General features: G+C 48.2%; 2 protein-coding genes across 2 annotated transcripts; one reads left to right on the top strand and one right to left on the bottom strand.

The window, feature by feature from the left end:
• The first annotated feature begins 69 nt into the window (after window positions 1–69).
• LOC135805471 (cystathionine beta-synthase-like) lies at window positions 70–10727 on the top strand. Its single transcript, XM_065319508.1, has 15 exons — window positions 70–373; window positions 477–583; window positions 3474–3608; window positions 4425–4504; window positions 4823–4892; window positions 5199–5263; window positions 5575–5644; window positions 6109–6200; window positions 6521–6837; window positions 7754–7831; window positions 8026–8121; window positions 8320–8358; window positions 8729–8837; window positions 9457–9541; window positions 9996–10727. The coding sequence occupies exons 1-15, from the start codon at window positions 270–272 to the stop codon at window positions 10097–10099; spliced, it is 1551 nt and encodes a 516-aa protein (XP_065175580.1). The 5' UTR covers window positions 70–269; the 3' UTR covers window positions 10100–10727.
• Window positions 10728–12980: 2253 nt separating this feature from the next.
• Window positions 12981–23269, bottom strand: LOC135805472 (uncharacterized). The gene is made up of 8 exons (XM_065319509.1): window positions 22487–23269; window positions 19956–20021; window positions 18057–18159; window positions 17376–17420; window positions 16316–16604; window positions 15279–15444; window positions 14805–14876; window positions 12981–13816 (listed from the first exon to the last, which is right to left on the bottom strand). The coding sequence occupies exons 1-8, from the start codon at window positions 22772–22774 to the stop codon at window positions 13679–13681; spliced, it is 1167 nt and encodes a 388-aa protein (XP_065175581.1). The 5' UTR covers window positions 22775–23269; the 3' UTR covers window positions 12981–13678.
• Window positions 23270–23792: the final 523 nt, after the last annotated feature.

Below are 23792 nucleotides of genomic sequence, written 5' to 3'. Positions count from 1 at the left end.
CCGGCCCCGGCCGGCTAGCTGCAAGCGGGCCAGGGCTCCCCACGGCCACATCATTGGTAAAATGTGCAAGTCTTTTGACGGAGAAGTCGAACCTCCACACTTCACTCCTGTGTGATTGTTCTTTGTCAGGTTGTCTGCTTGCGTTGTCTGGTAGTCCGATCGCCATCCTAATCGCTGAAAATACTGCAAAGAAGACCTTCGTTGGCATTGTGCTGTTTTGCTGGGACGTTGTTCCGCGGTTGCTATTTGTTTTCACTTGGCGTTGAATTATGAGTTCGGACTACCCATTCGAATGGCGTCAGCCTAACTTGCCTTCCAAATGTACTTGGAAGCCGAACGGGGAGGAAAAGAGCCCTCATATCCATGTTCCGCTGTGAGTAGTCTGAGTTGTAGCATGACCTCAGCAGGATATCTGTTTCATTCGCTTTCTAATGAGTTTCGTATCGGTTTTTTTTGGTATTTTGCGCATTGTTCAGCGCGGAGAGACCTAAAATCCTTCCCAATGTCCTTAGCAACATTGGCAATACGCCACTCGTGCGTCTGCAGAACATTGAGAAAAGTGAAGGCCTCGAGTGCGAGCTGCGTGAGTCATTGATATAAGTTATTGATGTTGTTCGTCACTTGTGTTATGAACATGATTGTAGCTATCTTTGCGTTCCTCGCATCATCACACAATCCACGCATATCCGTACGAGATCCATGCCGTGGTCGTGATTGATCGACATAATTATACAGTACTAGTATGTAGGCGTCCTAAGCGGGAGGGCGCGCGCGTATGTTTGTGCGTGTGTGTGTGTGTGTGATTCAGTTCCCTACTTCCACAGTCGGTCTCCCATTCATGATTCATTTCCTGGCCATTGTGTTCATAGTGTTGGTGGCATGGTTGACTTGGAGCTATGGCCTGGGGGTGGGTTGGGGGTGTGTACATGTAGTGCAGCCATATGGACCAAGTCTGTTTCTGTGCAGGATGTAGTCTGCAAATCATAGGCAGTGTCTGATCTTGCATGCAGAATGCAGAAAGCTCAAGCACAATGTACAATGCGATGGTTATAAGCCTTATGCACATTGTACAGAAGCACGAAATCCTATAATCCTGTAGACCCGGTTGGGTGTTGCGCAGAACCCTATTGTGTCTACTGCTTTGTCCACTAAAAAATGGGCCCTAAGGCATTAAATTTTCATACGCAAACTTTTTTCCGACAAAGATCTTCCTTCAGGGGCGTAGCAGCCGGTCTGGCCGGACCACATTTTTTTGACACAATGCCAAAAGTGCCCAGGGTGCAGGATTTTGCACCCTCGAAAATTTCCCCCGGACCCCCTCCGTCCGCCACCTCCAACGGCGGTGTTACGCGCCTGTCCTTGTCATCAGTGCTATCCAAAGTGATGCAGCTGGAAAAGCGATTGTTTTCCATTGATAATGAGGCTAAAATGGTCGAGTGTGCTTGTAGAGCAGAGCACACAATGAACACCCAACCGAGTATGTACACACCTACGGCAATAGTACAGAACTTCTTACATCTGTACAACGTGCATAAGGACCATTGTTTTGTACTTCATGACGTAAAACATGCACTACGTCCATTCAAACCTCCAAAGAAACAGAGTTGCTAAGACACAAAGTGCAGAAGAAAGCTGTGGTCAGGTTGGGTGTATTGATTGCGTTTTTGTTGTTCAAAATTTTCTCTTGAACAAGACCAGCATCAGTAGAAAACTGGGCATCATATTGATTGCCAAGTTGGAATATCATGCACAGTAACATTGCTCCTAGCTACCTTTAACGAAGAAGATAAGAAGACCACCTGTGTGAGCTTAGGCTTCACTCTAAGTTGCATTGTATGAATGTGCACTCTACGTAATGCACATTGCATAGAAGAGCCGAGAAAGAAAGAGAAACATAATTTGGTACAACCCGCCATTCAGCAAATCCGTGTCTACCAGTATCGGCCAGAGGTTCCTGACGCTGGTTCGAAAGCACTTCCCGACATCGTCACCTCTTTGTAAAATTTTCAACAAAAATACGGTCAAGGTCAGCTACTCGTGTATGCCTAACATGGCCTGCATAATCAAGGGGCACAACCAGAAAGTGCTGGCCCCGGCCGACGTGCGAAAAGTCGCCGAAAACCAGCAGAGGAATGCAACTGCCGAGCTAAACCCTCTTGCCCTCTGGACGGCCGGTGTTTGCAGGAAAGGGTGGTCTATCAAGCGAACGTCACGGCCCAGAGCTCAGGTGACGAGAGGCGGTACTTTGGGCTTTGCGAGACACCGTTCAAGACGTGCTATAGCAACCACCTCACGACTATGAGATACGAAAAGTACCGCAAAAGCACGCAGCTGTCGAAGCACCTGTGGGCACTGCAGGACCAGGGTGAAGAGTACGACATCAGATGGTCCATCGTCGACAGAGCAAAGACCTACAGCAACATCTCAAAAAGATGTGGCCTGTGCTTAGAGGAGAAGGTCAAAATCATCCGCGCTGATGCAGCCACGCTCCTAAACGAAAAATGTCGACACCAGAATAAGTTCTACCTCTCGCGCTACGGCACTGGCGTCACTTAGTCACCTGCATGCCGCCACCAGGGCCTGCCTGCCCGCTGTCACTGTGACTTATGTGTTGACTGTCACCCCTCCTTCTCTCCCTCCTTTTATCACCTCCCATGTAATAACCGACACCATCCGCACCATATCTCCCTAACTAACGTATCACTTGAAATGTCACACTAATGTCGCGCTTTTGCCACCTTTGCGCGCTATGCCACCTGCTTTTCGTGCTTTTTCGCGCTTCACTCACTTTGCGCGCCCTGTTTTAGCTACCTGCCAGGGTATAAATTTGGACCCAGATGATGTACAGGTTATCAGTTGTCTGAGGATTGCCTTAGCTTTGCTATGTGCATGACACGCAGCGTTACAACAATGACCTAGCCGGCTGTCTCTATTCTCTTCTGCCTTTGTAATACACATTGCATGTGCTAGTACTAGTGTTGGATTGTGTCAAGGCACTTGAAATAGGATGGCCCCATTTGTGCCATGCACCCTGGAGTAGCTCCACTGGTCTTTACTGGCTGTATCTGGATATATGTGGCAGCTGTCTGGAATAAAAGCCCATTCATCAAGCCCAAGAGTACATTGTACTAGACTGTAATGTTGCATTGTCTTTTCCTTTAATTTTGAATCCAATATGTACAAAATGTATGTACACATAATTAGTATGTTTAGTTGTTTGCTGACTTTGACATCCAGAATTGGTTAAACGTTCACGTTGCTGACCAGTTAGATGTACATACAGTACTATACTGTTGTGGACATTGAAATCCAGTGCAAGGTTTGTGTAGTCCCTGCTGAGAAACTGTTGCTTCCTTAGGCTTAGGTCCTGTTTACACGAGAGAACTATTACCCGTAGTATTGTGTTTGCTGCTGTTCCTGCTACCTTCACTGAAGATGACGATGCTGTTCTTGCGTTTTGTTTTTTCCTTCAGTTGCAAAATGCGAGTTTTTCAACGCTGGTGGTTCCGTGAAGGACCGCATTGGTCTGAGAATGGTTGAGGATGCTGAGAAAGGTGGCCATCTCAAGCCAGGTGACACTCTGATTGAGCCGACATCAGGAAACACAGGTAAAGCAGTCAACTACAGGTCTACTCTCCATATAACGTAATCTCTGGGACCACGCAAAAATTATGTTATATCGAGAGCTATGTTATGTAGAAAACCGTGTGTAAAATACAAGATGTACCTCAAAATGAAGGGTATTACAAGGCGGGTTCAACCGTGCAAACATATACACACTGTATCACCATCGACATCAGATACCATCATACCATCAATGCCGCAGAATATATGCACAATAGGACTAAACTGGCTAGCCACGGCTACAGCTTGATTGTACCGCACACGTGAATCTACGTTGTATCGAGAGTGCGCACGTCGGGGACCGTGCCGTAGGGTGCATTATGACGAGGTTTGCGTTATGTAGGACTAAACTGGCCTAAACTGCCTACAATTGTTGCTACAGCTACCGCTTGATCGTACCGTGCACGTGAATTTACGTTGTATCGAGAGTGCGCACGTCGGGGACCGCACAGCAGCGTGTGTTATGTCGAGGTTTATGTTATGTAGGATTATGTTGTGTAGAACAAAATTTGTATGGGAGTGATGCTGTTTTGGCGTGGGATTTGATTTTTTACGTACAAGTGAGAGTTGTTATATCGAGAGCAGACCTGTACTTGGTGTAGGGTTTGGCTCTTTGGTGCCCTTGATTGTAAGCGGGTCATGCTCAGTATACCATGATTAAACCCAACGCTCGTCCAAACTGAATAATGAATCTTTCAAGTTTGGTTGGGGGAAATTGTCACGGCAGTATCAGTGTGTTTGTGTGGGTACCATGAACACCTGTGTAACGGTCCACACATTGTATTGTGTGTGGTGTATAGGTATTGGCTTGGCCTTGGCTGCTGCTGTGAAAGGCTACCGATGCATCATCGTCATGCCAGAGAAGATGAGCAATGAGAAGGTAATGTGACTTGACCAGGGTTTGTGAAGATGTCTTCAACCTGAGGCAATGTGCATTGTGTGTGTGGTGTGTGTGTGTGTGTCCGTGCATCCGTAAGTGGTTCTGTGTGTGCATACGCGCATGCGTAAGTGGTTCTGTCCGTAGGTGCATGCACATACCGAATATGCAATGCTGCTGTTCATCTCTGTGTCTTTTGTTTGCACCTACCACCTCTATTGTATGTGTAGTAAAAAAGTAAAGTTCGCCTTGCCACCTGCTTTACATGTACCACCTGAGTGGCGCATAATAATTATGTCAATTTGCTTATTTCGTGTACAGGTCAATGTGCTGCGTGCTCTTGGCGCTGAGATTGTCCGCACGCCGACTTCCGCAGCATATGACTCCAATGGTTAGTATTCTCATGTGACTACTGTCGTTACACTACTGGCTGCCTGTGGGCCAAGCCTTAGCTTGAGTGAATATCCATGGACGAGTACTTTGTTCAAGAAAATTCATAGCTGGCTCGGAAGATTGTTGTAGAGTTGCGGAACTGCTTTTGTGTCCTTGTGGAGAGGTTTTCCGACGTGCTTTAAAGTCGGTTATAATCACTGTCAGCCGATGTGACTCAGTGCAGTCTCGTGCTCCTGTCGTGATTGCATTCTGTAGTATAATTATTATCCTGCTGTGGTGGTTTCTGTCATCGCTTTGCTTGCAGAGTCCCACATTGGTGTTGCGAAGCGTCTGCAACAGGAGATCCCCAACTCCCACATCCTTGATCAGGTATGATCTTGCTTAGGAGGATGTGCTGTTGCTGCACTAACATTAATGTACCGCACCGTGTTTGTAATGAGCTGTCTGCAATCCATCCTTGTAATGTGACCGCTATTGGCATGCTTTTACTGGGAAGTCTTTAGGGAGCCAATGCTTCTGCTATTCTTCAAGTGAAGGCCTACCTAAGTCAGTAGGAATCCACCATTACAAGTCAATCGTGCTGTTGTGTTGTGGCACTGATATTGCTACTGGTCTCTGGTCTGGCATGTCGTTTATATCCATCTCTCTCTGCCCTTTTGTTTTCTCTTGTATGTACGCAGTACCGCAACCCCAGCAACCCACTCGCTCACTACGATGGAACTGGTGCTGAAATTTTCAAGGCATGCGAAGGTCAGTATGCCTGCAGTGGTGTTGGCCTTTGGTTTGTCAGGTCCTTCGCCAGTGTTGCCTTGTGCACTGTGGTTGCTTAGAGTTGGATGTCTCTGCCGTCATCATGGCAACCATTACGGTGGAAATGACGTGATCTAGAGTTGTCAGATTTTAACGTTTACAAGATAGGGGTGAACCATTGCCCTTCAACCCCACCCACCCAATCTTTGGGTGTTATGGGTACAGACTATGCATTTGTCCATCAGTGTTGAATTCTGTGGGTGGTACTTGTATCTGGCATCATGTTGAATGACCGTGGAATGCTTCTCATCTCTCCTCTCTCTCTCTCTCTCTCTCTCTCTCTCTCTCTCTCTCCCCCCCCCCCCCCCTCTTAGCTGCGGAACATGTGAATTTACGGTCCAGCACATGTCTGTCATTTAACGTTGGTGTTTGTGTATTGTGTATTGTCTTTCTGCCGTTGCCAGGCAAACTTGACATGGTTGTTGTCGGAACCGGTACCGGTGGCACTGCCAGTGGCATTGGTCGCTTCATGAAGGAGCATGCACCATCTGTGCAGGTTAGTGTTTGCCTTCTTGCATTGTGCAAGCTCAGACTTCGGGCTTGTACAAAGGATGGCTGGGGACGGGTCTATTGGACAAAGCAAGTTTAGCTATGCATTATTTCTTTTTTTTTATTGTTCCAATGACTAGTGCCTACTACTTCAAAGTCCTACATGTATAATAATGTGATGTTTTTACAACGTTCAGTTAGTCTTTTAATGGGTCTGGCTCACCTCATTCTTCTTAGGAAATATCATTGACGGTGTAGATGTGTAGCATGTACAAGCACTGGCATTGGCACTTTCCTGATTCGTGATGTTGCTGTCTTGCCTTGTAGGTTGTCGGTGTTGATCCATATGGCTCCATCCTTGCTCGTCCCGAGGAGATGAACAAGACCGATGTGACATCGTACCACGTTGAAGGCACCGGCTACGACTTCATCCCCACCGTTCTTGACCATTCCGTGATTGACAGCTGGGCGAAGACCATGGACAAGGAGACGTTCCAGTGCTCTCGTCGCCTGATGCGCGAGGAGGGTCTGCTATGCGGTGGTTCCAGTGGTGCTGCTCTCTCCGTGGCACTGAAGGAGGCCAAGAACCTGAAGAAGGGACAGCGCTGCGTTGTCGTCCTGCCCGACTCTGTCCGCAACTATATGTAAGCAAATTAATGTACAGTGCTACTCAACGGAATCTGTTTGCGTGAGTCGCGTTTGCGTCCTGCATTGTTGCACAGCCCATTGTTCACAGGTCTGGTACTGCACGTTGCCCGCCCGGCATGACATTGACTTGCCTGATCGGATTTCATAGAGGAGCACCCGACTAGCATGTTGTATGGCTTCGCTAGGGCATATCTGCTATCAATGAGAACTGGACTTTGTTTTCTATCGCATCCACAATCACAGTGGAACCTGTACACGTGCCAGCGCACAACTGAACGACCGCAACACTGCCCTTGTGTTCGGCTGATCTTTCTTCATGGTCATTTGCGTAGTACCGTAAAATCCCGCCAGAGCGCCCCTACCTCCTCGACGCTTCGAGTAGGTTCAGGTGGGGAGGGGCGGATGGGCGAGTCCTACTTGCCGCATTCAGTATTACATGAAAAAGTACTCCCCTACGAAAACTGTTCATGCATCTCGTACGCCGACCTACGGTCAGGAGCCAGGAGTAGTACAGACCCGTCGAAACTCAGGGTTTGTGCGATCCCTGGTCAAGAGGGTGGACACTGTTGCGTACATTTCCAACGGGGTCGAGCACGCGTCTGCAGTACAGTACGGCATCACAGAGTCATACGATGATACAATCAATCACTTCTGACAAGAAGTCAGGGAGGGGCGGATGGGAGAGACGGGGCGCTCTGGCGGGATTTTACGGTAGTAACAACAGCCTCTGGTCCAGGTTTTTATTAGTCTTCTGTGACGGGCTGTCCCCTTCTCAGAGTAGTCGCATTGGTGGTCTTATTGTAAAAAGCCAGGTGTATTTGCCATTCCCATGTCCATTGTACTTGTAACTAAGTCCATTTTTGTACGTTTTTGTTATCCCACTCACTGTCCTTTCTCTGTTTCTGTTATCAGGACCAAGTTTCTGTCTGATGACTGGATGGTCAATGAGGGTTTCATCGAGCCCCACACTGACGCAACACCCAAGCCATGGTTAGCTCTGGTTTACAAGTACACCTGTATTGTGACTCTTCTTTCTTTCTTTTTGTCTTTTCTTTATACTTGTGGTTACTTGTACATTGTTTTTGTTGCTATGACTTTGCTGACATGAACACCTCTTTTATGTTCAGGAAAACAAGTATGTTCTGGTTCTATTTTTGTCTTGCTTGCATTTGTCTTGGCCACAGGTGGTTTGACCAGCCCATCAGCATGTTGCAGCTCGGAACACCGCTCAGTGTGCTGCCAAGTGTCAAGTGCTGCGACTGCATCAAATTCATGAATGAGTACGGTAGTCTGAGTGTGCTGCTGCTGCTGCTGCTGTCACTACTGTGCCTGTGTGTTGTTTTGAATGGAATTCCTGTGGTGCTTGTCTGCTGCTGTTCTGAGCACGAATTCCGGCAATGTGTGTATGTTCATCTCTGCCTGCTATTGGCTGTTATCCATTTGATTGTTGTCCCTACTGTTCATTTTCTCTGCCATAGGGGTGGATACGATCAGATTCCTGTTGTTAGCGACGACGGGTAGGTTTTGATAATGCGAATGTCAATTGTTTTGCAGATGTTGTCTTTGCCGCCCAGGTTTGCGAGTGTATTGTACATCACAGTCCGCCTACATTGTTTAATACTTGGTGTGACACCACAAGAGATCTCTCTAGTCCGTATAGTTACTGTTGTAGTGGTGTTGTGCGTGCGTGTGTTACAAACGCGTGCTGTGTCTGGTTCTCGTGATGGTCTGTATCGTGTGTGTGTGTGTGTGTGTGTGTGTGTGTGTGTATGGACACAGGCGAGGACTCCTCCTGTGTGTTTCCACTGCTCTACGACACGTGCGCGTTGCTTTGAGTGTGTACATGTATTCTGACCTTCGGTTACGTTTCATGTGCTTGTTGCTCAGCTCTGTGCAAGGCATGGTCACCCTGGGTAATCTGATGGCTAAGATCTTGAAGGGTACTATTCAGAAGTCTGACGAGGTGTCCAAGGCACAGTATGGCCAGTTCAAGCAGGTAAGCACCATGATGCCCAAGTCTAGCAGTGATTTGGGTTTTGTCTTTGACCTCAGCTAGGTGGATATACCTCAGTAGTTGTGTGACTTTCAGAAGTCATCTCTCTGCTCGTGGGTAATGCAACTACAGTGCTGGCCAGTGGAGTTCGACCAGTGATATTCCTGCTGCTGCATCCTCAGTCAAGCGACTGTTGACACCCTGCAGCTGTGCTCAGCAGAACGCAGCTTAATTCACACTTCCACCTGGCGGCTTGAGCGGATGTTCTGATTTGCCTAGTCAGCGCTGCAGAAGCCATGCCAGTTTCATGTTGCTGCCAGTTAACTTGCTATTAAGGTTGGGGTTGCAGGATATTCCCAACATGGCTGGTTATAGTCACCCACACTACATGTTTCAGTGTGTTGACATTGTGCCATTGTGAAATAATAATACTGATGACTCTGGGTACTGCAGTATGGATGAATGGGAGTGATACACGAGCTGGATAGCACTGTAAATTATCCATGTGCCCAGCAATGTTGTGTGTTGTCTTTCACCGTGTGATAGGTAGCACGCATGTAGAACATGCCTGTGCCACGTCATCTACATGTTGTGTGTTGATTTTCACATTGTGTCCGTGTAGCTGGACATCAGCACCAGTCTGGGAGCGCTGTCACGCATCCTTGACCATGACCACTATGCCATCATTGTCCAGCAACAGAAACTTGGTGAGTACTAGTCTGCGAAGAATACATAGCTGTGTGCATCCTTTGCCACTTCTTTCGCTGCGTGCGTGTACTTGCGGGCTTGTGCAACATCGGGTATTTCTATATACCGTGTAACCTGTCTAAAGCGACCGCTCAAGGGACCTTCAAAAATGTGGTCGCTGTGCACAGGTGGCCTCCTTACCCAGGGTCATTTGACTGGGAATGGCATCCCTCGGTCCTATATGTAGACAGTAGTGGTCCTCTGAGGCAGGTGGTCGCCTTGACAGGTTCTACTGTACTTGTGTTCGCAGTAGATTTGTACTGGATGTTCTATGCACGTAGTCTGAAGAGCGTCTTACGCTCGCATGCTATTATCAGGGGTCATTGAAAGTTGGTGTTGATTCCTTGGTTTGACTTTTGCCATTTGCCATTGATGTGTACCGCTTTCTTGGTTGTGCGCTCTTGTCCTCTTCAGTTTCTTCGGCGGGCTTGTCATCCAAGACCACCATCTTTGGAATTGTCACCCGCATTGACCTGTTGAATTACATTGTGCAGAACGCTCCCTCCTCGCCCATGTAGTGATGTAGTGTCGGTCAACTTGCCCTTACCCTTACCACGATTGGGTATGTGTTGTCGCAACGGTTTCTTATTATTATTTTTTATCCTGTTTGTGTATATCAAACACATTTTTAACTCCTTTAGGCATATAAAAGAATGCAAACACAACGTACTGAAGTTTTCAACCCTAGGTATACAGAACAACCAAATCCTTGACCTGCTCGCATGTGAAAGGACCCGTTTCTATTGTGCTCTTTTCTCTAGACACGTATTAGGAAGTGTCCATGATTGAAAATCCGGCATTTACATCGTTTAATCGCTACACCAGGCATATTACACTGTGTGCACTGCCGGTGTGAATGTCGCAATATAGCATTACTAGTGGTGTGTAGAACCTGATTCTTCTTCTATTCCACGCCATGAATTTATGTTGGAAATTTGCCCTCAGGCTCAGATTGCTTTGCTCTTTTTGAGCTTCATCATAATTGTGTCATTATTATTTCCGCGTCCGGTGTACACCTTTCTGTAAGATTGATACCCTTCAATTTTTCATGATACAGTACGCGACAAAACATGTCTTAACCACATTCCAAGATATCAATTCCAGGTATGCACCTGTTTCAATTGAAAGAGCATTTCCTCGATTACACTCTCCATACTTCGAATGGAATGTCTGTTGGTTTCTTAGATGCAGGGATCGAGTATTAACTACTCCCTGCTTAAAAGCAGTGCTGGGGCGACAGATATTCTTACAGTTATGAATGTTTACCAAGCGAATGCATGTTCTAACTTTCTCCCATCTTTGAAATGTGCCAAATACATTAGTCACATAGCAGCAAGAGTACATAACCCCCCAAGAGTGTGCAACTCAACTATGGGTGCTGTCCCGACAGAATTTCAAGTTGAAATCATGTTTATGGTGCAATGCGCACTGTACACTGATTGGCAGACGAATCCGGAACGTGTGGTGGCAAGCAGGGAGTTGTACAATTGTATTGTACTACTCCCTGGTGGCAAGAGCACATAACCCCCCAGAGTGTGCAACTCCCACATACCCTGCTGTCCCGACAGAATTTCAAGTTGACGTCCTTATTTATGACGCAATGCTCCTTGCACCAGTACTGCATGCAGTGATTTACAACATGTGTACGGGTGTCAACGCATCACACGTTTTTCTTTGCAATAATTTGTACAGGATCGATCGGCTTCGGTCAACCACAGGTTCCAGATTCGTCTGATAATCCGTGTACAGTGCGCATTGCATCATCAAAATGACGTCAACTTGAAATTCTGTCGGGACAGCACCCATAGTGGAGTTGCACACTCTGGGGGGTTGTGTACTCTTGGTGGTGGACCGAAGCCCATCCGATCCTGTACAAATTATTGCAGAGAAAAACGTGTGATGCGTTGACACCCGTACACATGTTGTAAATCACTAGTGCAAGGAGAATTGCATCATAAAATTAATGACGTCAACTTAAAATTCTGTCGGGACAGCAGGGTATGTGGGAGTTGCACACTCTTGGGGGTTGTGTACTATATCAACAAAAAAAGGAAACATAGGAAGGCAGGAAGAATGCTACTTGCCCGTGCTTCCGCTGTTCAGGGAAGAATGCGAAGGCTGTTCCGGGATGTGCATGCACCTTGCAAGTGCACTCTTGTGCCTAGTTTGAACTCTCCGAGCTCTTTGGAATGTGATTTGACTATGCATGCACCTGGTTATTGCTTGTACCCTGACACACACACACACACACACACACACACACACACACACACACACACACACACACACACACACACACACACACACACACACACACACACACACACACACACACACACACACACACACACACACACACACACACACACACACACACACACACACACACACACACACACACACACACACACACACACACACACACACACACACACACACACACACACACACACACACACACACACACACACACACACACACACACACACACACACACACACACACACACACACACACACACACACACACACACACACACACACACACACACACACACACACACACACACACACACACACACACACACACACACACACACACACACACACACACACACACACACACACACACACACACACACACACACACACACACACACACACACACACACACACACACACACACACACACACACACACACACACACACACACACACACACACACACACACACACACACACACACACACACACACACACACACACACACACACACACACACACACACACACACACACACACACACACACACACACACACACACACACACACACACACACACACACACACACACACACACACACACACACACACACACACACACACACACACACACACACACACACACACACACACACACACACACACACACACACACACACACACACACACACACACACACACACACACACACACACACACACACACACACACACACACACACACACACACACACACACACACACACACACACACACACACACACACACACACACACACACACACACACACACACACACACTCTGTACAGTACAGCACCCGTGCGCCCATCAAACGTGCATCTTATGCTCAAATGCAGATCAACATTGGAACACTCGGAAGTTCGAATGTTGGCTTTTCGTTCAAATGTTTTTTTTCCTTCAAAAACATTCTAGGATATTCGAATGTTCGAACCAGGGAGTCGTAAACTACCTGGCATTTTACAACTCCCTGGTTCGAACATTCCTCCCAGCACTACTAGAAGAATTCTCTCTCTAACGTTACTTTACACATGGGGCCCACTACAACGCAGAACGCCACATACATGTATGCAGACGATAGAATCTTTTTTTAAATATTTACTTCGAAGTAAATTTAATAGCATTGCTATTAAATTTAAATATTTTAAGAAAAAATAGTTGCACAAAGTGCACAATTAATGAATTATACTTTCAGGCGTCAATAGAAAGAGCACAGGTAAGTTTATGAGCAATCGCGTTGCTACAAATAATAATATTATGAATGGAAATAATACGAATGTGCGGATAGTCGTAGTATCCTGAACTGCAAGGGGATCAGATCAATGAGCACCAGGCCAGTGTATAGTCAATGGCTGCATCCATACTCAGGAGGACTCACTGCGTACACTATGTACATGTACACATTGCACCACGTTCATTTTACATGATTCAACGGTGACTGCGTACGGAACAAGGCAGTTTCAGGGGGAATGCTGCCATACGGTGCAGACACCAGTGTTGTATGCACATGTTCAGTTGTAGTGTAGCCATGTGCGGCATCCATCTCCCACTCGAACCTATACTTCACAGAGTGTTCTCTTAGTGATCCAGTACCCCGCACTCTCGAAGCCTACAGCTATCCGCTGCACACTTCTTGCCAAGCAAGAGCTTCCAGAACAGCAACATGTCTAAAGTCAAGCAAAGGTTCTGGGTTGTTCTGGCTCAAGCCTACCACAGCTAGCCCGTACTCTACAGATCACCATCGGTGACAGCTGGTCCTCACAGCTCCATCAGCAGCACATGGTGGCCTCACAGCAACTCACAGCAACACTCTGTTCCCACTGGGTATACTGGGTAGGTCATACATAGCCATGTAGTACGTGTGTGCGTCGTCGCCGCTGAAGCCAACTCCGGTGAATATACCGTCCTCTGCAAATACGTAGTGCTCCTGTTCAACCTATCGTGAAACACAATGGATGAGGATACCCAGAAAAAAAAACTATGAGAAACAAGTACCAGTGGAAAAAACACTCGAATATTTTGCGGGGGGGGGGGGGGCTCAGGAGTGGAGGGTGGGCATCCGATCTGCTGCAATAGAAGCAGTTAAAGGTCCTATGGGTCGAGCAAGTCTTCCTTTGACTTCAAAGCCATCAAGGCTTAAAAGAGAAGGCTGCTCTGATGGGTCTCCATGGCGAGCCATTACTGTATGTCAGTACCCCAGTCATCACTGTATTCCAGAACCCCAGCTGCTGTCTGAAGAAGAAGGAGACTAGGCTGCATACAGGTGTGCACTGCGGAGCATGGGATGATGGGAAAGTAGGTGCACAACATACATAGCAGCAAGAGTACATAACCCGCAAGAGTGTGCAACTCGACTATCTTGAGCTGCGATGGGTTCACCCACGGCGGAATTTTTTTATTGCGTCATTCTTTGGCAGAATTATGACGAAGTGGGTATACTTTCCCGCGCTTGTTTTGTAGATACGGTGAGAGTTCGTCGGGTTCAAGACACATCAATCTATCGTCCGTTGTTCTGCTTCGACTACCACAGCTGTAATGTACAGCTTATTTGTACTTTGATCTCTGGCTACGCATGATGGCATCAATGAGCCAAACCGCCGCCAAAGACTGATGTCATAAGAAAATTCCGCCGTGGGCTGGGGGGGGGGGGGTCGTCGAGTTGCACACTCTTGGTTATGTACTCTTGATAGCAGTGTGAACATGACCAGGCGCATGAGTGCGTGCTCGTGTTTAAATGTAAACTTAGACCTTTATTGCGTTTGACACAACACTGGGGTAAGAAGTGACCTGGTGTGATGTGCCTCTCATGTACACCAGTCTCTTCCTTCTCGGTCAGCTACATGCCCAGCAAACAAGCTGTATGCATCACACGGATCACAATGAATGATGGTCTTTTTGTTTGAACGTGCGTCGGTTGTACTTACATTGTACACTCCAGCAGCAGTCTCTTGAACGCACCAAACACGACAGTAGCTATCCTCTCCAGCAGACACAATCTGAGCAGAACAGAGCAAGATATGCACTGTCAGTGTCAGCACTGCTGTTCGCTCGGTCATGGACATGAATCTAGCGCACATGCTGCCACTGAATAATTGGAGGGAAAACAAGCACCCGCACATTAAGATTCCCATTCCCTTGCACCGCTGGACTTTTTCTGTGAATGGGAAGGCTACATCCTCAGTCCACCACCGCTGCTTGTTGTCTGCTGACATTGTGACATGTATTCCAACGCGGCACATTCGGTGATCATGTGATCTATATGTGTGTGTGTGTGTGTGTGTGTGTGTGTGTGTGTGTGTGTGTGTGTGTGTGTGTGTCTGTGTCTGTGTGTGCATGTGTGCGTGTGTGTGTGTGTGTATGTGCATGATAGCAGCTTGCATGCGTGAACAGTGACTCACTCGGTTCCGTGCCACATCCAGGGCAGTCATAGTCTTGGCATGTGCACAGATCTCCACAGCCAGGCTAAGGTCACCCGGTCGCAACAGGCGGATATGACCGGTCTTGTAACCAGCGGCAACAAGGTTCACTCCCGGAATCAGACGGGCTGTGATGCATGCATGTGGCCTGGCGAAATGTAAAGAAAAGAAAGAAAGAGAGACTAACTAGGCAATAGTCTAATAGTTATGTTACAGGATTGGCCACCATTCATGTGTGTTCAGCCAGGCTTCTACTATCTATTCTCACTGAGGCATACCGATATTCTGTAGAAACTGCATGATATTATTATTGTACACAATGTGTCATGTACCCGCTTATGTTACAGTAGTGGACACAGGATACTTCAGCAAGAAACAAATTGCATGATTACTGTGATGGATGACAACACTGCCTTTAATTAAAGCAACAATCCATACCCGGTCAGCGACGTACATACATGCACGGCGTGCGCGCGCGCACACACACACACACACACACACACACACACACACACACACCTACCCATCGCGGAAGCGATGATAGCGAACAGCTATGTTAGACATAGCAACTTGTGCTGGGATTACACCATTCAACAGCTTGCAAGGCTGATGAATTGACCGCCACTAATTTTAGCCTGGTATCCACCACACAGCTGATTGAAGTGGCTTTTTTTCTGGCCAGTGAATCCCTATTTTTCATTTTTCCATTTTTTCATTCTTTTTTTACTTTTTACTTTTTACACACACACGATACACACGCCACACCACATACTCCGGCATACACTGGCTGTTGGTAACCATCCAGGAGAATGAAAGAAGAGCCAGGAGAATGAGAAAGAGAAGAAAAAGACGTGTGCGACCATAATCGTCGGGAATTGAACCCGCAACCTCTCGATTGGAAATCGACTGCACATACCACTGCACCATATGGGACACACACACACACACACACACACACACACACACACACACACACACACACACACACACACAGACCGCTGCACCAGTGTCCGACGTACCGCCATCTGTCGCACACTGCCGTGACCCTGGCTTGATCCTTCCCGTTCAGACTCCAGGCAACGATGACACCGTTCTCGTCGCAGCTTACCAGCGTCTTTCCATCCGTGTGCAGGTCCATGATGGCAGCTTGATGGTGCTCGGTGGTGAAGCGGGATAGCTGTGTGATAGTCACTTCAGACCGCTTGTCATCCGGCACACCGTCGGCTTTCTCCTTGGCGCGAATCGCCATGGTCGGCCATTCCTCAGAAGGGGACAACGTGCACCGGAGGATGTCGCCCGAAGAATGGCCTAGGGTGGACACGAGTACATTAAAGGTACACGCATAGGGTTACATCTTTTCCTGGCACTGATCTGCATGGATGGTGGTGGTAAGACATGCACAGTGCAGCAGGGTGGATGTAGGAGGATGGCCGGTCCACTGCTCAGTATTACACGGCGTGATCATGGAGGACATGTGGAGTGGTTTCTTCAATCGGAGCATGAGAGAATTTCCCGGATTGATGTACAGCAATCATGGTCAGGCATAGGACGATGATGGAAAGTCCTGTCTCACTGTTATCGCTGCACAGTGCACACCCAACGCCGATAGGTGACATTGGAGAACAGTCAATCTCATGTGGGGCTGTGTAAACACAAGATAGGAGGGTCTGGTTGCTATTCACTCCCAAATCCAAAAGAAAGAAGAGACGGAAGGTTGCATGTGGATCATGGATAATAATGTTCTCTAGGTTGCTAACAGATAGCTTCTTGACAGACCTAGACTGCGAGGGTGAGCTCCCACGTAGGGTGCAACACACAACACACAAGTCCTTGAATGTTAGAACATACGTGTACGTTTGAATGAGACTAGGATTCTCCAGCCACATAGAACATTCATTGTAGCCCCGGCAATTTCATGTACACATTATTACCGTGTAGCAGAGTGTTTGGTACATCAACATTCCCTCCACTCCATACATAAACAGCAGCAATGTCACGCATGCAGTTGCTTCCGCAACCGTATGATCAAACAACTCTGAGAGTAAGTGTAGATGTATTCATCTACCCATACTGTCTTACCTAGATACAGTACACCGCCATGGCCACAAACACCACGAAGAAACTCTGCAAAGGAATTTTTCGACAAGACCAAGAACAGCAACAGGAGTCAGTTTAGTGAGAAGAAAAATACATGCGCTCCTAACCTAACCGTTGCTTCCCCGTCCCATACACATGAGGAACAATTGGTAGGCTATTGCATTGTGCATTGGATCTTTCAACATCATCAGATCTCAAAAAGTTTTCCTGTTCATGGTTCAGCTCACTAGTGTTGTATTTTAAGAATATTCTAGTTTGACATTTGCCAGCACATCACCGCATGGACTGGACACTCAAGCTGTTGCCAAATACCTTGGACGGCTAAGAACTTGAGGATGTGAGGCAGGGAAACAGCTCCAATCTTCAATGTAATGATCTGCTTTTGGTCTAGGTTGAAGCGCTTCTCGAGGTTATTGCGCCCCTTACGCTTCAGGCTTAGAACATGCATTGAGACGTTTTGAGAGAGAGGGGTGGGGGTGGGGGCCCCGGAGAGAGACTTCTCTCAAGCCAAGAGAGTTATCTGCACACGTTCCCTATATTATACCGTTGGCAGTGGGACATACTGGAAAATTGGTGAGAAATACTGGTTGGGTTGTGTAGATCTACTTGCTCATTGTGTTGGGGTCTGAGAATACGAAGGCATGTTTGACTACTGTTGCTTACCATCAGCATACCAGTCCCCTTTCTTGCCCAGGTTGTCTTCTTTGGAGGCTGACTCTAGGCGTAACTTCCCGAGAATCACCTGCTTCTCCCAACCACTGTTTATCTACAAGAACAACAAGATGCAAGAACAGCAGCCACGCAATCGCATTTTATACCTCGTTGTGTCAGTGTGATTGCCTGTGTATTGGTGGTGGTAGTGGGGGGGGGGGGGGACTTGTTGGATGGTTCAGTTTACGCGTTGCGTTTCCAACAGTAGAAGGTATGTACATGTATGATTATGCAGTTTCTTCTCACAGTGTCCGTCCATCTGTGTGTGTGTGTGTGTGTGTGTGTGTGTGTGTGTGTGTGTGTGTGTGTGTGTGTGTGTGTGTGGAGGTGGAATGCGTACCGCATTTCAAATACCTCGGTTCTGTAGTGGACAGCGGTTGCCGTTCGTCCCGGGACATCGCCGCAAGGATTGCCCAAGCCTCCAGGGCCTGCGGTGCTCTTCGGAGGTCTGTATCCTCCAATCCACATCTGCTGATGCACACCAAGCGGTGCGTATTCAATGCTTGCGTTCTGTCCCTGCTGTTGTATGGCTCTGAGTGCTTCAACATGACCTGCAGAAGCTCTCAACCTTCAGCATGAGGTGCATCCGATCCATCCTCGGGGTCTCTCGAAGCCGGATGTGGGACGAACACATCACCAACGAAGAGCTGCTGGTGCGCTGGGGAGACTCCGAGACGATTAAGGACAAAATTGCACATCGGCGGTTGGAGTGGTTGGGGCATGTGGCGCGGATGCCGGACAACCGCATCCCAAAACAGGTACTGTTTGGCTCCTTCTTGCAGCGTCGCCCAGCACATGGCCCACGCCGCAGATGGAAGGACTGTGCTGTCCGGGATCTACGTGCCCGTGGCGTGGAGGCATCATGGTATGATGTTGCATGTGAGTCCCGCGCGGAGTGGCGCAGCACCTACCAAGAGCCTGACAATGTGCCTGAGCCTCCGCCCCGAGTGGTATGTACGGTATGCGGACGGGATTTTGCACGGAAAGGAGACATGGCTCGGCATAAGTGTCTGGAGGAGCGTACGCGGCCTGTGTCTGAGCAGCGGGGCGCCAGTCAGTGCGGGCGGTGGCTTGGTCCGGCATGTGTGTGCCTCAACGGTGGATGCCGCAGTGCCACCTGGAACTACCGGAACGTCGGCACCGGCGGAGGGATGTTGTGCCGCGCATTGTGACAGGTGTGGTCGCTGCTTTCGCGGTGTCCGGGGACGGGGAAGGCATCGCTGTTCAAGGGTGGCGCATAGACCAACAGCAGAGGAGCGCTCGGCCTTTCAGCACGTGTGCATATGCGGCAAGCGGATGCGACTACCCGTGCACCTGGAGCGTCATCGAGCGTCGTGTCCTCTCTCTCTCTCTTCTCAAGTTTCCCAGTGATGGGATCACGTGACCCTTTTGCGGCAGTGACTCTACAGGACAGGACAGGTGTGTGCCTGTGTGTGTGTCTGTGTGTGTGTGTGTGTGTGTGTGTGTGTGTGTGTGTGTGTGTGTGTGTGTGTGCATATGCGGCAAGCGGATGCGACTACCCGTGCACCTGGAGCGTCATCGAGCGTCGTGTCCTCTCTCTCTCTCTTCTCAAGTTTCCCAGTGATGGGATCACGTGACCCTTTTGCGGCAGTGACTCTACAGGACAGGTGTGTGTGTGTGTGCCTCTGTGAGTGTGTGTGTGTGTGTGCCTCTGTGAGTGTGTGTGTGTGTGTGTGTGTGTACGTGTGTGTATGTGTGTGTGTGTATGTGTGTGTGTGTGTGTGTGTGTGTGTGTGTGTGTGTGTGTGTGTGTGTGTGTGTGTGTGTGTGTGTGTGTGAGTGTGCATAGGCTTGCTCATGCTATATCATTGGCACACTGCATTATCTTACCATAGCACCAAACACGCCACAAGCAACCCAGATCGGACTGTCTCGGTCCAGCATGACATGAGAGACCTGTGAGAACAACACCCCAAACAGACACAAACCAGGATTGGGCCGATGATGCATTTTCATTCCATGAAAGCAACACAACGAGGGAGACCAGGACACGTTCCTGAAGTCTTCCCGAATCATTGTCATCTTTCAAGCACTAGTTGAGAGCGCTCTGACCCAACACAAAATAACTGCCTGGCCTACATTAGTGATAGCGGCTGATATACTCGTATGATCCAGGCAGAGTTCAATTATCAGATGCCTGTTTGGAGAGGAAAAACACCCTGTGCCAAGCCTGCCAAGCCTGTTCTCGCGGTGGAATACTGGTTCAAGATCATTGGTGGTGCATGCGTGTGCATGGATCAGCTCATAGTAGCAGTGAATGAACACGACGACGTAGTCGTTTCAAGGTTGAGATGGTGGGATGAGTGGGAGAGTATCCTGACTCTGATAGCCCGACTTGAACATGGATGAACTGAGGTGGTGGTGGTGATGGTGCTGCTGGTGTTGGTGGTGGGACTTCTTTGATTGGTAACCCGCAGTAGACGGTGTAGATCAGGTAGTCATAGCATACAGGGAGATGACACGGCTGACTGTAACGCTCAACGGTGTGGGTTTCCCATCCCAGGATGCTCGTTCCAGTCGTCTCACTAGGGTAGGGCCAATTATTTATATAACTGTAAACTCGGAGGGAGTTGTGGTTGCTCGTGACAGTGCTCAATACACCGGGTGCAGTGCCTAGTAGACCCGGGTGCTCGAATCAGAAACGATTTGACAGGTGTGAAATTTCTCATCTGTAAATCTCAACAATGTCAGAATATACTTTTGGAGAGGCGATGGAACAGGGAAGAGAGTCTGGCTTGACCCACCCAGCAGGAATTCAGAACCTGGGTGCGCTACAACACAGCTTACAGTACGCAGTAAAATTGTCGTATTTCCTTCGGATTTTTTATTTGAAAATTGGGTGCTCGAATCAGAAACAGCGAACTCGTCAGATCGTCTCCGATTCAAGCACACGGGTCTACCATCGTCTACGCTTGTTATGGCAGTTGAGGGCAGGGAGTAGTAACGTACTACTTCGTTTTTGAGAGCAAGATGGTCAGCGGAGCCGCAGATTCAGCAGGTCTTTGGCAGCACCGTACCGAAGATCCACATCCTCGAATCAAGGACCCAACAAAAAGTGGGTCGCGAGTATTTCAAAAACCGTTTACCGGGCAGAGCTGAAATTTGGCATACCGTTAGCGGGCCGTATGTTGATGGTAAATGTGAAAACTGAACGAAATCGGAATAAGTTTAGGTACAATTTCAAGCTGTTTCTGTTTTGGTACCCTGTGTCTCATTCGAGCACCCGGGTCTACACACACTTGAGAGGAATGAAAAGCATTTCTGCTGAAACTTTGAGTTTCACGGCTTTAACCGATCATCAGGCAGCAACTGTTGCTGTTGCTGTCTGATGATCGGTTAAAACCGTGAAACTCAGAGTTACAGCAGAAACGCTTTTCATTCCTCTCAAGTGTGTATATAACTGTTACGTGCTTGCATAATTATAGCGCTCACAGGGCATCGTTGGACTGGGTCGCGTTTGGGTCAGCAGGTCAAGGCCGCGATCGCAATCATGAGTTGCATAGATAACGGACCAAGCAGAACTTCCAGCATGGGGTCGAAACACACATTGTTGCGAGTGCTATAATCTCGTGTCGTCTCACTGGATGCTATGACTCCCTGTTAACACACATGTTGTGGGTCTACCGTTTGGTCAGTTAGCCAGTCACTGAGTGTGTAGTGTTGTGGAAATCAGGCACGGTGCAATTTGCCCAACCAATGAATGACTACAGTAGACTCGTACGCCCAAGAACGTGGCGCCCAAGAACGTCCAGGCTGGAAATCTAAGAACGCCCCAGCCTGGATTTAAGAACGAACTCCAAGATTTTTAAGAAGAGAGAGAAAGAGACGTGATATTGAGGGCCGGTTTGTTTTGCAAGCGGATTGCACCTTCATGATCTTGTCCGAGTACACGAAAACCAAGTCCGCAACCACAAACTCTTGTCGGGTCCTCGTGAAAACATCACCCAGTGCAGCGCTTCATACTACACGTACGTGCATGTAAAGTGTACAACCGGTACATGTAGCGCAAAGACTAAGTGCATTGTACATGAGCGTCACGGGTCATGTTGGACGCGTAAGAACGCGAAATAAGAACGTAGCCTGGGGCGCTGAAAAATAAGAACTTTGCTAGGCTGGCCCTCTGAAACCGCGTTCTTGGCCGTATGAGTCTACTGTAGAACAGCTACTGATGCTGAACTTCTTGTACCAGGGAGAACACTGTGACCTCACTATGAAACATGTAGATGCGTACCGGTAATATCACCGAGCAACGTGTACATGTATCTACAGATTGAGAAGGTGTCAGGTCTGTTACCTTATTCTGGGTCAGTATGTGATTGTCTGTATGGATATCTTACGAGTGAAACCGAAGACAAACCAACCTGAGTGATGGGCATAAAGTACTTGGAGGAGCTACTGAACCTCATCAGGGTCAGCTGAGCCACGTTGACCCCCTCAGATTTGCCAGCCGAGTCGCTGATTCGCGATGCCATCACCGAATGATGTCCGCTGGCGAAAGCATACAGGCCTGTCTCCCTGGTGGCGCTCTTGCAGCGCGCTACACTCAGGTTGTTGCACAGCAGGCTGGGCGAGTGACCCGATGTCGGGAAACTGGGACCTTTCAGCCAGGAGCTGACCACTTCTGGCCTTGGCACACCGCCACCGCTCATTTTACTGGCCGCTCCGTTCGCCCTCCTCTTGACAACCAAAGGCAAAGATCACCACCAGCACTACCTTCACTCGAGTGCTCAAGTCTCCAGGAACAACAACTAAACTCTTTGATACCGTGATCCAGAAAACCACCGTCCTCCACTCGGACTGTCCGAGGCAGCTTCGAACTCGGGTCTCTTCTTTCGCCTATCCGCGGATAACGAGAACGGGGAGAGCTCCCAACAAGGTTCGCTGCTAACCGCTCGACGAGTCTGTAACAAAACAAAAACTGATGATCGACGAAATGGATCATGGGTCTAGAATGGAACGGCTCAACTCTACCCGCACCAAGGATCTGACAACCTTTTCATTCTCCATAAATCATGCAAATGGCGTACATGTGATCAACTACCTATTATAAATCTCAGGCTGCAATTGTGCAAAGGAGAGGCCAGGGCCAGGCCAGGGTGAACATCATGACAGTCATTGTCACTGTATATTATGTAGCCAAAGGCAAAGACAAAGACAGAGTGAGACAAAGTACTTTGTACAATGTAGCCTCTCGCTCTCAGTACAGGGTCACCGATCCAGTCTGACAACCACAAAGACAGCATCTTGGCGGACATCAGTCTGGACCACCACATGATGTAGCGACGTTACATCGTGACGATACGTCTTCGGCCCGTTCGGGGCTGCCAAGTGCTATGCCACGGTTTGGTAGATACCTGGATACCGAGCTATTGTAGCAGATGATCACTGCTTGATCTGGGTAGAGAATCAGATCAACCTCAGCTCAGCGTGAATACAGGTACTTGTACATGTATGTGCAAATCCACAATACAAGAATGTGCATGCACATAATAATAATTACTTCGAAGTATTATTAATCATGACCATGATGATGGTATGTAAAACGACCAAGGGGCGGTCCAGCGTTCATTATTATCTTCGACAGCACCATAGTCGTTCGGGTTCAAGCTGGCTGATGGAACGCGACAATGGCCGGACAGTGAGCTTGGTAGCTAGATGCATGCCCGG

Source organism: Sycon ciliatum, chromosome 1 (assembly GCF_964019385.1).
Source record: "Sycon ciliatum chromosome 1, ocSycCili1.1, whole genome shotgun sequence".
Taxonomy (NCBI): Eukaryota; Metazoa; Porifera; class Calcarea; order Leucosolenida; family Sycettidae; genus Sycon; species Sycon ciliatum.
Note: the sequence above shows the minus strand (reverse complement) of the source record. Positions and strands in the feature narration are given on the sequence as shown.

Bases quoted from the DNA above. Each gene is read 5' to 3' on its own strand.
- LOC135805471 (XM_065319508.1), top strand. From the start codon at position 270: ATGAGTTCGGACTACCCATTCGAATGGCGTCAGCCTAACTTGCCTTCC. The intron at 4,893-5,198 runs GTTAGTATTCTC...CTTTGCTTGCAG, and splicing joins CGCAGCATATGACTCCAATG to AGTCCCACATTGGTGTTGCG. The intron at 6,838-7,753 runs GTAAGCAAATTA...TTCTGTTATCAG, and splicing joins GACTCTGTCCGCAACTATAT to GACCAAGTTTCTGTCTGATG.
- LOC135805472 (XM_065319509.1), bottom strand. From the start codon at position 22,774: ATGAGCGGTGGCGGTGTGCCAAGGCCAGAAGTGGTCAGCTCCTGGCTG. The intron at 18,160-19,955 runs GTAAGATAATGC...TTGTTCTTGTAG, and splicing joins GTGGCGTGTTTGGTGCTATG to ATAAACAGTGGTTGGGAGAA. The intron at 14,877-15,278 runs GTGAGTCACTGT...TGTTCTGCTCAG, and splicing joins TGGATGTGGCACGGAACCGA to ATTGTGTCTGCTGGAGAGGA.